Below are 14,106 nucleotides of genomic sequence, written 5' to 3' on the forward strand. Positions count from 1 at the left end.
AACATTATATATATATATATATATATATATATATATATATATATATATATTATACATTGTTTGACATAATACAATATGTCATTTATTATGTATTATTATACTTTATTATACTTTATTATATTTTATTATACTTTAAAATGTATAATACAATGTATAATAAATGACAATTATTAATCCATACAGGCATGCAAGGGGATGGAATCCGTGGTGGTGAACCACGTGGTCTGCCGTTGAATATAAAAATCTTACCGGAATACTTGCGAGGACTGGGGTACACTACCAAGTTAATTGGAAAGTGGCACATGGGTTATCATACACCTCAGCATACACCAATGCATAGAGGTTTCGATTACTTCCTTGGATTCTACAACAGCCACATCAGTTATTATGACTACAAATATTCGATTCAGGTAAAGATGCACAATTTCTTACAATTTAATAAATCCCCATCTTTGTGTAACACTTATGTTGCAACGTCAAAATGATAAATAAGCATTGCAAACAATAGAAGAATTATGGTCTCCCCTGTTATTAATGTAACTCACCCTTATAACGTCGCATCATTACACTATATTTGCAAAAGCAGTTAAGATTGTTCATAAAAGAAACGTAATAAATAGCTTTCTTTAAGGGGTACACTTAAAGCTCTTTTCTCGGTCACAAATAAACATTTTTATATTCTTATGGCCCAAGGTTTTTAAAACAGTTCTACGTTAATATACTTAACGAAATTTAAAAGTTGCCAAAATTATAATTGTTCAAATCACAGGTGGTTCCATTATGCTAACTCGGTTAATTGAAAATAGACCATTAGGCTAATTGAACGCGAAACTTTAAGGAGGTATTCTTATACTGTGGATTAAAATTTAGATTTTTTTTTATATCTCTGTTGTTTAAAGTCTTTAAAACATTCTTACGTTAATATACTAAACGAAATTTAAAAATTGCCAAAATCATAATTGTTTAAAACACAGATGGTCCCATTAGGCTAATTCGGTTAAGTGAAAATAGATCATTAAGCTAATTAAACACGAAACTTTAAGGAGGTATTCTTATACTTTGGATTAAAATTCAGATTTCTTTCTATATCATTGTTGTTTAAGGTCTTTAAAATGTTTCTACTAAAGTATAATAAATTAATTTAAAAATATGTGGAAGTTATAACCGTTTAAATCACAAGTCGCCTCGTTAGGTTGATTGAATACGAAGCTTAGGTGTGAAAATACTGGAGAGAAAAAAAAATAAATAAATAACACTAGGACAAGATGGCTGAAGAATGTTGGTCTTGAATTCTGTAAGACTAAATACTGTTTCACATACCACAAAAGAAAATCAGCGCTTACCGTGACAACGTAATGGAGGCCACAGAGTTTAGCAAAGATTTATTGTACGATAAGTCCTTCGTCAAGTTGTAATAATAGCCGTACTGCAGAGAAATATTGCCATCATTGCCGTAACGACCCGACACACTTTAGAATTATCGTTGAAACAGTCGCATCAGCCTTGGTTGTACAAATTATCGCACGATAAATCGTTACATATGTAGCACTTATAGGAGAAAATAAATGAATAAAACACAGTGAGTCATAAAATTATTGGCACACCCAGAGAGATATGAAATATGTTTATAAGAAACTATACGAGATTTTTCAATATTTGTTGTTCTAGGAAATATAGTATCTAGATTGTGATTTTAAAAAGCTATGAAAATAAAAACAACAATAATATGATTTTTAACTATGAGAAACGAAGCCAAACAATGTCTGTACAATATATACATGGATTACGACATTGTTGACACAGGTTTATAGAAGTTAATAATTTTACTAGGGTTAATATTTTGTCTGATAATATCATCTTTAACTATGAAAAACGAAACCAAACATTGTCTGTATAATATATACATGGATTACAAGATTATTGACATAGATTTAGAGAGGTTAATAATTCTACTAGTGTTAATGTTTGGTCTTATAATCTATGTGATTTATCACTTAAGAAAATGTTTTTGGCATTGATTCTTCGATGTAACATCCTAGACGAGTTCTTAGTCACTGGTTAAAAAAGAATTTGCCCACGTCAGAAAACGTGACGCTATTAATATGCTCTCTGGGACTCGGTAGTTGTACAAATCGTATTAATTAGTAGAAGTAGATCCCAAAAATAAAGTCATAGGTTAGATTTGAAGCTTTTGTAGTATTTTTAAATGAAGCATTGCTAGGTTAAGAGGTTAAGGATTACTAATTTTAGGATTAGTATGTAAAGTACGAGTGTGGTGGAATGAGAGAAGGTGAAAATGGTTAAAGTAACCAGGTCTATTTCTTGGCTGGAAAGCTGGAATAAATATAGATCGTTGATTAGAAAAATAAAAGTAAAAGTATTTGATAGTTTTACAAATGCTATTCAATAACACCACACGTGACCTCCATCCCCACCGCCCGATGGTGGGAGAGGAAATTATTTCAAAATCTTCAATGGGAAACCTTTTTTTATAGCACATCTTGGTTCTCCATTGATTTGACATTATTGGTGTAATTTCTTTCACAGACGTTTCACAGATGTCAGAATAGCACTTTTTAAGATATCAAATACTTCTACAATTATTTTTCTAATCAAATGTGTATTTCTCAAGATATCTCCAATTTTCAACGATTTTTTATCCATTTTGATTTTTGTCAAATTGGTGTATTTTCTTCTGAAGAATCCAAATTTGCAATAAAGAACGAGGTTCCTATTTAAGTCTTTTATCTTCCCCCAACCTCACCCCCAAGGCAGTGGCGGTGGGGATCGAGTTTGGGATCATTGGATCTCCTCCTTCGAGACGAACAACTTTCATATTAGCCACTTTTTTTTATTCGATGCATAATTCTCGAGATATTTCAATGTCTTCAGATAAATCGTCCACCCTGTATATCTATCTATCTATCTATCTATCTATCTACGTCTGCCTAGCTAGCATCCCCCACTTAAATAAAATTTAAGGAAAAAATTGCATAATAATGCACTAGAAGTAAATCGAGCAGTGCGATAATACAAACCACTCGATGAAGGCTGAACCATTCTTTATCGATATATGAGGTTCTTGTAGGTTTCTATTTGAGCAGAATAGTCGCACAGGTGTATTAATTCATCAATTTCGTAAACTTTTACTTGAAATTTTCCGTAATTCTTGAAGGGTTGTATTGCGAGATTCTGCCAACAACAACAAAACCGAGTTTTTACCTGGAAAAAAAGGAATTCCCGCCTGAAATCAATGTCCTTTTTCAGAACATGAGCGGATATGACATGCATCGAGGAGACGATCCAGCTTACGGAACCAATCGTGAATATGCAACAGACTTATTCACCTTAGAAGCGATTAAAATTATCGAGAATCACGAGCTCCCTAGACCCCTTTACCTTCAGATATCGCATCTCGCAGTCCACGCACCTTTGGAATATCGTACGGATCGATACAACCATAGGGGATTCGCTGACATTCGCGAGCCAAATCGTCGCAAGTACGCTGGTACGTAAACATAGGATATATAAATCACAAGCAGCACTCGTCACGATAAGTAAAGTATTAGGTTGTCCCGAAAGTTTCTTTAAATAGATCGTTTAAAGATCGTGTTTATATAAATGGACAATCTAATTTCATAGATATTCATGTTGTAACAGTAATGGAGCAAAATGAATCGTGCACAACTCAGTAATGTAACATAAAACATAAACTATTGTGCATGTATTACTTATTAATAAAACGAAAGAAACTTTTGGGACAACCTGGTATAACAATATGACCAGAATTTTTAAAGATTTTCTTCTTCATGACGTGGTTTTGTGTCACTGTTATATTTACAGTTTTGTTTGTCTAATATTCTGCATTCGTTTCTTAATTGAACAGGATGCAAACTCCGAGGATGCAAACTATTCGAACCGATTATTTCAAAATGAGTATCATTTTAAAATCGCAATGTAAAAATTAAAATATTTCGTTATTATTAATTTTGTTTCTCGATATAATAAAAATGATACGGAATATATCCAATCCTCTGTTATTTTAAATATTAAATGTACACATGATTACGATCAACCGTGAAAGATGTCGTCTGATTATCAGGCGTATTTTGTTATTGAAAATTAAAATTCAACAAACCTTTTACATTTTTAATTTTCAGATAACTTGTACTTATGACAAACAAAACTTTTTTCTTATACTTAACTCTGTAAAATAATACGTATTAGCATTTGTGGAAAGGTATTATGATCGTCTCGTTTCTCTTATTTCTTTTTTTTAATAATCAAAACGTGAAATTTTTTTAGTCGAATTTTGTCTCGACTATAATTCTTTCCTTTGCTATGGTTGAAATGGTTGAAAAATGAATTGGCATTGTGCGAATAGAAAGTTTAACAAAAGAACAAAAAAATGTTACTTTCACTGCGATGAAGATTATTCATCCAGGCTTGTTTAATTTCGTATCGTTCACTTTTGAATCGTTTATAAAAAAAATACAGTAAAATTCTGATAATCGGACATGCTCAGAAGTACAACAGTGCTGGATTATTGGACTGTATTTATGATACGATCATAACCAAGATGACAATTTAAAAAACATTCACAGTTAATATGGTTATTCAATTTATTAACAAAAATAAAACACATAAATATATAAAATAAAATATAAATCATATTCGCTCTCTTCGTCTATTTCATGGTCTTATTTCATAATCTTCGATAATCACCTAGCAGTGTCAGATAACAAGCAATTACATTTTTAATCGTCTGATCGATTAATTGAAATATTATTTGAAATTAACTTCAATTTTAATTATCGAAAACAGACTTCAACTGAAACGAACCTTCGGATTCTATTTACAATCAATTTTCAATTGGAAATAAATTCAATTGCCACAACTTGTCAATTATAATTATCACTTATCGATAGAATCAAATGTTGTCTGACAATGATATGTAAGAAATAACGCCACGTAAACGAATGGCTTTTGTGATGAATATAACTCGCTATAGTTGAGTATATAATTCGTTTAAAATGCATGATTATGAATTATTCGAATTTCACTGTAGTTCCTTTATGTTAGAAATGGTGATGGGACTGGACGATTCGCTTGGACGAATATTTCACGTGCTAGGTGAGAGAGCAATGCTCAGAGACTCTTTGATATTGTTTCTCACCGATAACGGAGCAGCAACCATTGGTAAATTCAGAAACTGGGGCTCAAACTATCCCTTGAGAGGGGTAAGATCACGGCATAAAGTCGGCAAGTTTATCCAGTTAAAAGTGAATTAACAAAGCTGATCGTACGCAGACCAACTTAACAAACTCTTTCTTTTTCTATTATACATAGCTTCATTCGACACTTTAACAACTGTAGACCTTTTAATTGGGTCATTCCATGCCAACTCGGACACTTTTTTGAGTAACATCTCAGATTTTGACGAAATTTAGATATGTTATAGTCTTTACTTTTAATAGTAAAAAATCACAAATTGTTAAAATTATAAAATAAATAATAATATTATCAGTGATTCGTTCAATGAAATGGCCATTATGATATGTTAGGATATTTCTCCAATAACCTAATCTTATCAAATTCCATCCTATGCGGATGGAAGAATACTTACCATCTTCTTGGTTTCCATTGAACCGTGGCAACTAATTTTCAACAATAAGTGCCACTGACAGAGAGTGAAGTTTTAATATCTATTAGCTGTATTAGTCCTTGCAGCGATCATAGGCCCTACGGAGGCACGGCTGAGTCTGCTGGGTGCATCAATAGCTATATTTTTTTGAAAGGTAGCCCAAAACTTTGAACACCTGTAAAATCGACAATTTTCACAATTTTTCAGAATCCTTTATTCCAAAAAGTGTCCAAGTTGGCATGGAATGACCCAATTCCAATGCTTTTTTTTGCTATTATACTCTATTCAATTCTTTTTTTTTCCATCATAGCTTCATTCAACACTTTATGTGCCTTTTAATACTATGCTTTATATACTATAGAAGTTAATGTTAACACTTTATCTACCGGGCTATTTAGAAACAGTCTTTAATTCAAAAAAGAATTCTCTACAGTACCATATGTTAATTTAGGCTGACAGTTCGTCAATACCGTTACTAGGTACATCGAAGAGCACCAACTTAACAAATTCTTTCTTTTTCTATTATACATAGTTTCATTCGACACTTCAACAACTGCACACGTTTTAATTTCAATGTTTCTTTTGCTATTATACTCTATTAAATTCTTTTTTTTCCATCATAGCTTCATTCAACACTTTATCTAACAATTGTAGACCTTTTAATTCCAATGTTTACCCCTTGAAATTTATTAACAATCTTGTTGGTTGTCTACATAGTTGCAATGCTCAATTTTAGGGAACAAATGAGGCTTTTAATACATGTATACAAATATTAGACATTCCATTCAAAAAACTGAAGGTGACCCTAATATCTCAATAACAAAGTAAGATAATAAAAAACAGATTAGAGCACTGTATGTCCCCTTAAATACCACGCAACTTTTGTTTGAAACATTTTGTCATACCACGAACACCTTACAAGTTATTTGAAGTCGTTATGTTAGAAGACTCACCCTGTATATTCCGTTAATAATAATTTACCAATTTTAGTTTCAATCAAATATTCAAATGCATAGAATTTACTTCATTTTTGATACTTTCGAGCCAAGATATGAAACTATACAGCTGCATAATATTTCTATTTTGCAAAATTTACCCCACAATAGTTTAAACGTATCTATAACATATCAATGTAAATTAACACTTCATTTACTGGGAGCCAATTTATAGGCTTTTTAATTTCAGTATTTAGCTTTATATAATATTAATATATATGTTAATGTAGAAAATCCTTTTCCAAATTGTAATCTCTATCTAAACACTCCAGCAGCTAAAATGTCAACATTTTTAGCAAGCCTGAACTAAATAAATACATATCGTCGCTGGACTGTTTGCTTGAAATAAATGTTTGCTGAAACAAAAATAACTTTGCCATTTAACTCTTCGAAGTTAGGTGGGTTGAAAGTTATCCCACCTTTTGCTTAGCTTTACTATTTTATTTAAAGTTTTTCATTCATGTGACAATACTATGAACTATTGCTAAAAGTGCAACAAGTGGAATCAGAAATGTACACAAGTCATAAACGCGTTAGCGAGTTTGTTGACACTGTTCTTCTGTGCAGCGTGAATTTCATTTTTCTTTCATAATCATGGGCCTCGAAGAGTTAACCCTTTGTGGTCGAGAGGTGACTCTCAGTCACCATTAGGTTTCACGCAGCGAATCTGCAATACCTAATGTCTCCCTAGGTTTAATTTCTTTGGAGCTCGAAGTGTCGATGAAATGATTGTCGGCGTGGTAAAAGTGACCTTATTCTCAAATCTAGATAGCTTAGAATTCATGGCAATAGAACGATAAAAAACAGCTTGAGTTGCTGGCAGATACCAGAAAAAAGGTCTCGAGTGCAAAGGGTTAATTATCCCAAAGCAAAAATGTATTCTCCTAGAAATTTCCACTGCTATCAGTCTGCTAATCAATGATGTCTTAAAACGAAATTGTCGCCTTATAGAAATTTCCATTACTCCATCTTGGCAATAAACATGTTAAATAATTTAGCTGTTAACCCTTTGCATTCGAGAGGTGACTCTCAGTCACCATTAGGTTTCACGCAGCGAATCTGCAATACCTAATGTCTCTCTAGGTTTAATTTCTTTGGAGCTCGAAGTGTCGATGAAATGATTGTCGGCGAGGTAAAAGTGACCTCATTCTCAAATCTAGATAGCTTAGAATTCATGGCAATAGAATGATAAAAAACAGCTTGAGTTGGTGGCAAATACCAGAAAAAAGGTCTCGAGTGCAAAGGGTTAATCGATTATCCACCCCAAATATTCCTTGCTTTGTAAATTAGTAACCAGACACAATGAATTCATAAAAAATTTCGACGAGCACCATTTTGTTCATTTTCATTGTAGACGAAGTACACTTTGTACGAAGGGGGAGTGAGAGGAGTTGCGGCAATATGGTCGCCAAGGATACAACAAACAGCACGGGTTTCGAATCAACTGATACACATAGCGGATTGGTTGCCGACTCTTTATTCAGCGGCTGGCGGAGATTTGAGAGATCTGGGAAGGATCGATGGCGTCGATCAATGGCACGTCTTGAGCGAAGGGAAGGGTCGTGGCAGAGACAAACTCTTATTAAACATCGACGAATTTTTTAAAACCGAGGGAGCGATATACAGCCGATTTAAACTATTGCGAGGTAAGCTTTGTAAAATAGACAAATTCGGTATCGCATCGTTGTATAGAAAGATTGTATAGATTCATATCTTGGACTTGCAAATATTAAAATTCGCAAGGTGCGATGGCATTACAGGTTACACAGATTCCACAAAGTTTCTTTTGTATTGGTAAGACCAGTAATGGGCAAAATCGTAATCGTAAATACGAATACGATTGTAATCGAATGTTTTCGAGTTGTGATTACGATTACGATTACGACCGTATTCTTAGAGGCTTTCAGCCATAGAAATTTTTTACCTCAAAACCGACATCAGATTCGTGTTCCTCGCATTAGGCAACTTAGAAAACCATGCTTTCGACAAAGTAAAAATTTTTTAAAAAGTTACCCTATCTAGGCTCTGCTTTATGGGCACGAATTTTAATTGAAAATTGTTCATTTTTTATTTCGACGAATGTATGGTTTTGTAAGTTTTTTGGGCTGAGGAACAGGAATCTGAAGTCGGTTTTGATGTAAAGAATTTAGATGGCTGTAAACCTTTAAAAATACGGTCGTAACCGTATTCGTAATCGCAACTCGGAAAGATACGATTACAATCGTAATCGTAATTACAACTCGAAAACATTCGATTACAATCGTATTCGTATTTGCGATTACGATTTTGCCCATCACTGGGTAAGACTATAGCGCTCATGCTCGATGAGTATTTTACAATAATGTTCAATAGTTCCATGCTTTTAATATTAAACAATTAAATTCTCTATAAAACTGCAATTTACTATAATCTAAAATACAAATTTAATTTTGTTCAATGCCCATCACAATAGAATTCACCATTATCCCTACTGCCGCCATTTATACACGACTTCGAGTACTTTTTAAATAATCTGTGCGATGTAAAACTGTTTCGTGTACCTGCCCGCATCTCGTTTGAACATGTAGAAGTTGCTCGATGTTGCCCGTCTATGAGGAGCTGTCAAGAAGATATCCTTGAAAATATTTAGATAGGCACATGTTGAATGCAAATGAGAGTTTCAACAAGATGGATAGTACGCTGTTTGATTTTTAAACATTTTAATTACGGCATAGGAACGATAGAAATCGCCGTTGATATTCTTATTGAAGGATATTGTTGAATATTAAAAGCATGTTTAATATTAAAAACTATTGAATATTGTTGTAAAATATTCATCGAGCATGAGCGCTATAGTCTTACCAATACAAAAGAAGCCTTGTGGAAGCTGTGTCTACCTTTTAAATGAAATTTAATTATAAAAATTATAATTATAATTATAATTATAAGAATAATAATTACAAGAATTAAAATCTTAAAGAATTATATACTTCTTTTTATTGCTTCTTAAAGCTGATTACACTTTTCTCTAATATATTTTTTTTATTTAAATAATCGTTGTGCACAAATGGTATGTAAGACAATAATTCCATTCCGGGCTTAAAATAAATTATTACACCTATTCTGATTAAAGTATAAAGAAACAAATTTAAGAAATCAATCAATTGAAACTGCAACTGCTACTAACTACTTTTGCAAACTACTTGAATTCTTCGTAACAATTAATTACAACGTGAATCGATACCTGTAGTAGTTTAAGTCATTTATTAATTCGAAAATATCATCTCATAAATGACTATTTAAAATACATTTTCAAAGGAAATGTGATATGAATGAAATATGGAAAAACAATTGGAAACAATCGTGGAAGAGTTTTCTGGCTTATTAAAGCGAAATTTATCCTTTTCGCGCAGATTTTTCTTGATTATCATTCGTCTTCATCTTTTTTTAAGGCTCAATCGAGAATGGCTATTACGATGGATATTCTGGTGACTCTGGCAGAACATTGGAGTTGTCCACCCCATACGACGAAACAGTGATGAAAAGTTCCGTCACTCAGGGTATCACCAATCATCTAGGAGGCCCGGTGACACAACCGAGTACGATACACCAATTACGACAAGATGCGACGGTCTTGTGTAGCCCCAATATGACGTATTTCAATAGACACGGATTCACCACCTGTAACGTTACGGAATGCTTATTTGATATAGTAAACGATCCATGCGAGACGAAGAACATTGCCGAATCATATCCTAGGGTAAGTAAGAATAAAATATAAATTGACCAAACTTCCATTACAGTTTTAAATCAATGTTAATTTATTCAAATGTAATTTATTATATCAGAGTTACTCGTAAGGGTTATAAGCGGACTGCGGATTTTTATGCATTTACAATAAATTTAAATTCCTATTTAGGTTCTATTTTTGTAGGTACGTTTGCGAAGATTTTATTCTATATAAAGATCCGTAGTCTAGTTACAAATAATGTCGCTTTTGGATATTATGTTCGATATTTATCAAATGTTGTGTTTATATGATTTATTAATAATATATATTGTATATTTTCAATAACGGTTCGCACGATTTTTCAGGCATTTCTGATAATTTGACAGAAAAATGTTTGAAACAACAGTTTGTTTGAATTTTTCAGAAAGGGGGAGGGGCTGGTGTGAAGCTTACACTTTACACTTTACGTCTTTACACTTTACACTCTATTACACTCGATGTACACTCACTTTACACTTTACACTCACTGTACACTCACTTTACGCTATCCACTTTACACGGTATTACACTCGCTTTACGCTCACTTTACACTGCATTACACTCGGTTTACGCTGTATTACATTCACTTTACACTCGCTTTACACTCACTTTACACTTTATACACTTTATACTTTACACTTTACACTTTGCATTTTACACTGTACACTGTTTATATCTAAAGATCTTATTCTAAGTTCGCAGCCATTAGCTCTCGATATTATTTGCGACGAAGTATTCTTCGTCGCGAATAATACCGATTACCAGGTCTCACCACGTGGAGGTTGCTGCGACTGGAGACCCGGAGATAGAAGGAATCAAACTTCCTTCGATCTCCCTCTACATGCAGTATACATACATAGATGCATACTCTACATAGAGTCGACGAGCTTAATACTAAGTACGAAACCGTGGAAATCAAAAGAAAAGAAAATTCCCTTCGATTTCCAAAGTCAAAGTCTGACTCTGCCAAATAATTATTTGAACTAAATGGAAGGTAAATTGAGATCGCGACACGACGCGACCACGTAACTGGACTTACAGAGTCAGTTCCGTTTCCTCTGGTGGGCCTGATTCGAGAGAAAGACGATCAACGTCTCCGCCAGTACTCTACTCCCTGCATACCTGTTGCCGAGGGCCCGGATCCGACCTTACAGTGTACGACGTAGGTAGCACCGCGTCAGGTTGCCCTGCCCTGGCGACACCAGGTATGTCTGACGGTCGTAGAGTCCCGAAACGGAGTTCTACTCTCTGCACAACGTCAGGAGTCCAGGACACGACTTGCATCCGTCTGACGGCTCGTTTGAGCTGCGCTGCGTCGGGAGCCTGGACTTCGCCTGACGCGTACAGAGAGTAGAGGATTCCTCGGAGGCGTTGATTGACCCTCTCTCAAATCAGACCCACCAGAGGACGGCAACCGATCTCGGCCAGTCACATGATTGGTCACTACACTTATCACATGAAGCAGTAGTAACCGAAGTGGAGCACGAAGTTGCGAGTCCAATATGGACCTACGAACAAACAAAAGAATTGAACAAATGATTAATAATTATTTGACAGAGGAAAGGCACTCGTACATCCATGCCTTAAAACTAACTTAGGTACATGCCTTAAAGCTAACCAAGATACATGCCTTAAAAGTAACTAGACTAAACTAAGGCACCCACAAGCAATACCAAGTAAAAACTACAAGGAAGAATCGACCGAAGGATCGTCGAAGAATGAGACCGCGCCCTTCGTATACCTGCGTCGAGGGTCGCGGTTCGTTCGTGCCTCTCGAAGTAGAGAAGGGGAAAGACGAACAACAACCGTGTGACGGTCGCGTCAAAGGCTCGTTGAATCCATCCAGAAAATAATTCGTGAAACATTAATATCACAGCAAAATCATATTTCCCATCGTTGTTTAAATAATAAGTCTTGTTAATAATTAATTATAATTACTGTCAGCAATTAATGTTTAGTTGATCCAATCAATAGATATTAAAATATTGACAAATTTCTCACGATTAATGTCTCGAATGAATACTTATTCTGAACCATCATTGTTATTAATGTTTAATCCAACACTGAATGATGCTGTATATATCACAAATGGTCAATTATATCGGAGATATCAAGTTTCAATTGTTCCAATCAACAGATATTAAAATATAGAAAAATATCTTATTCTCAACTTTTCGTGTTCGGAAATATTACTTTCTCAAAAAACATTGGTATAATAATCTAAAACTTTATAATGCATTGAATACGTTCATCTCCGAATGAATTGAATATTTACAATGCATATAGTAACATTTATTCTTCGATTAAACATTAACAAGAATCACGGTTCAGAATAAGTGTTTATCGAACACAGTAATCGTGAGAAAATTTTAAATATCGTTATATCTGTTAGCTAGAATAACTAAAAATTAATTTCTGATAATAGTTACTTTAATTATTAACAATATTTGTTCAAGCAATGACCGAGAATATGGCTTTGCTGTAATATTACACCGCATGGACAGCGGTAGATGCTTTTTCTAAAAATATTCAAAACCATTACTAACCAATAGGTAATTAGCTCGTGATTTCAATCAGCAACCAATTACGTCTCTTTTGAGTAGCTTCGTATGCGGACTGGCTAACAGTTTCCAGAATATTGAACCACATAAGTTTTGTCTCGCTGGATCGCTGAAATATCATACTTTGTGCCGGTCGGAACTTGCCCTCAAAGCAGAAGCAGCTTATAATACATATTAAGAAAATTGTATGTGGCATCGCTTGTTAGCGCAGCAGTCACGGCGTCATATGTGTTGGCGATCGGCAATATAATAAACCATTTCGTCGAGATCTCGACGAGAATTTGAAATAATTTTGATCTCGCCCAAATCTTGGCATGCTAAATCTCGATATCGATCTCGAATGTTACAAGTAATCTCGATTTATAATCGCATCTCGAAATCAAGACGAGATCGAGATTTATCTAGCATCACTACAACGACATACTGTATTAAAACCTTGACGTGTCTTTTAATTGAGAAATATCAGGTGACCAGTGACAAAATGTATCAGCTTCTGCCAAGTGACATTTAAATATACGTCACACGCAAACTTATTGTTTGTAGATTGCACGAGACCTAGACTCTTACCTGGAACATTATGGACGAATCTTAGTAAGACAAACGAAATTGCCTATCGACTGGTACGCTGATCCAAGGAGGAGAAACAACACTTGGGAACCATGGATGAACTCGGGAGCTATGCCTAAGATACCGAACACCGCAGCAGTGTTTGGACACTTGGTGTACTGTATCCACGTTACGATCATTTTTATTTACATGTTTCTGAATACACTACTTTGATCGTGTAACATTCATTTAAATTATGTACACTGTCGGTCATAAGTATTAGAGCACCTACAGTATGTGAATTAATTGTAAGAAAAAGTCACTCCACATTCTTTAGTGTAATAATATTAATAATTTATTAATTTTCAGTCCGGTTAGATCTTCTAATAACTTCAAATAGCCTTTAGTCCGTTGTCGTGCATAAATGGTTCCAACGAAACGAAACTCTAACAAACGAGTACAAATATTCGAACCTTTAGTTCCACACCAATAAATGAAATATGAAAACAACAAACAACTAGGGTCCTCTAAATCTTTTCAATAGTTTTTGGTCTTTTAAACAGTTTTTTGTTTTTAGTGGTGCATAAATACCATTGCAAACGAAACGAAACT

General features: G+C 34.1%; 1 protein-coding gene across 1 annotated transcript in view; it reads left to right on the top strand.

The window, feature by feature from the left end:
- The window catches only part of LOC128894066 (arylsulfatase B-like), a 19,581-nt gene extending 5,481 nt beyond the window's left edge, over positions 1–14,100 (top strand). Inside the window, exons 3-8 of the mRNA XM_054155509.1 lie at positions 184–410; positions 3,268–3,508; positions 5,083–5,240; positions 7,994–8,285; positions 10,071–10,378; positions 13,492–14,100. Coding sequence (XP_054011484.1) covers positions 184–410; positions 3,268–3,508; positions 5,083–5,240; positions 7,994–8,285; positions 10,071–10,378; positions 13,492–13,728 — 1,463 coding nt within the window. The 3' untranslated portion in view covers positions 13,729–14,100. The remainder of the gene's footprint in view (positions 1–183; positions 411–3,267; positions 3,509–5,082; positions 5,241–7,993; positions 8,286–10,070; positions 10,379–13,491) is intronic.
- Positions 14,101–14,106: the final 6 nt, after the last annotated feature.

The sequence above is a fragment of the Hylaeus anthracinus genome, unplaced genomic scaffold (genome assembly GCF_026225885.1).
Source record: "Hylaeus anthracinus isolate JK02 unplaced genomic scaffold, UHH_iyHylAnth1.0_haploid 3, whole genome shotgun sequence".
In the NCBI taxonomy this organism is placed as follows: domain Eukaryota; kingdom Metazoa; phylum Arthropoda; class Insecta; order Hymenoptera; family Colletidae; genus Hylaeus; species Hylaeus anthracinus.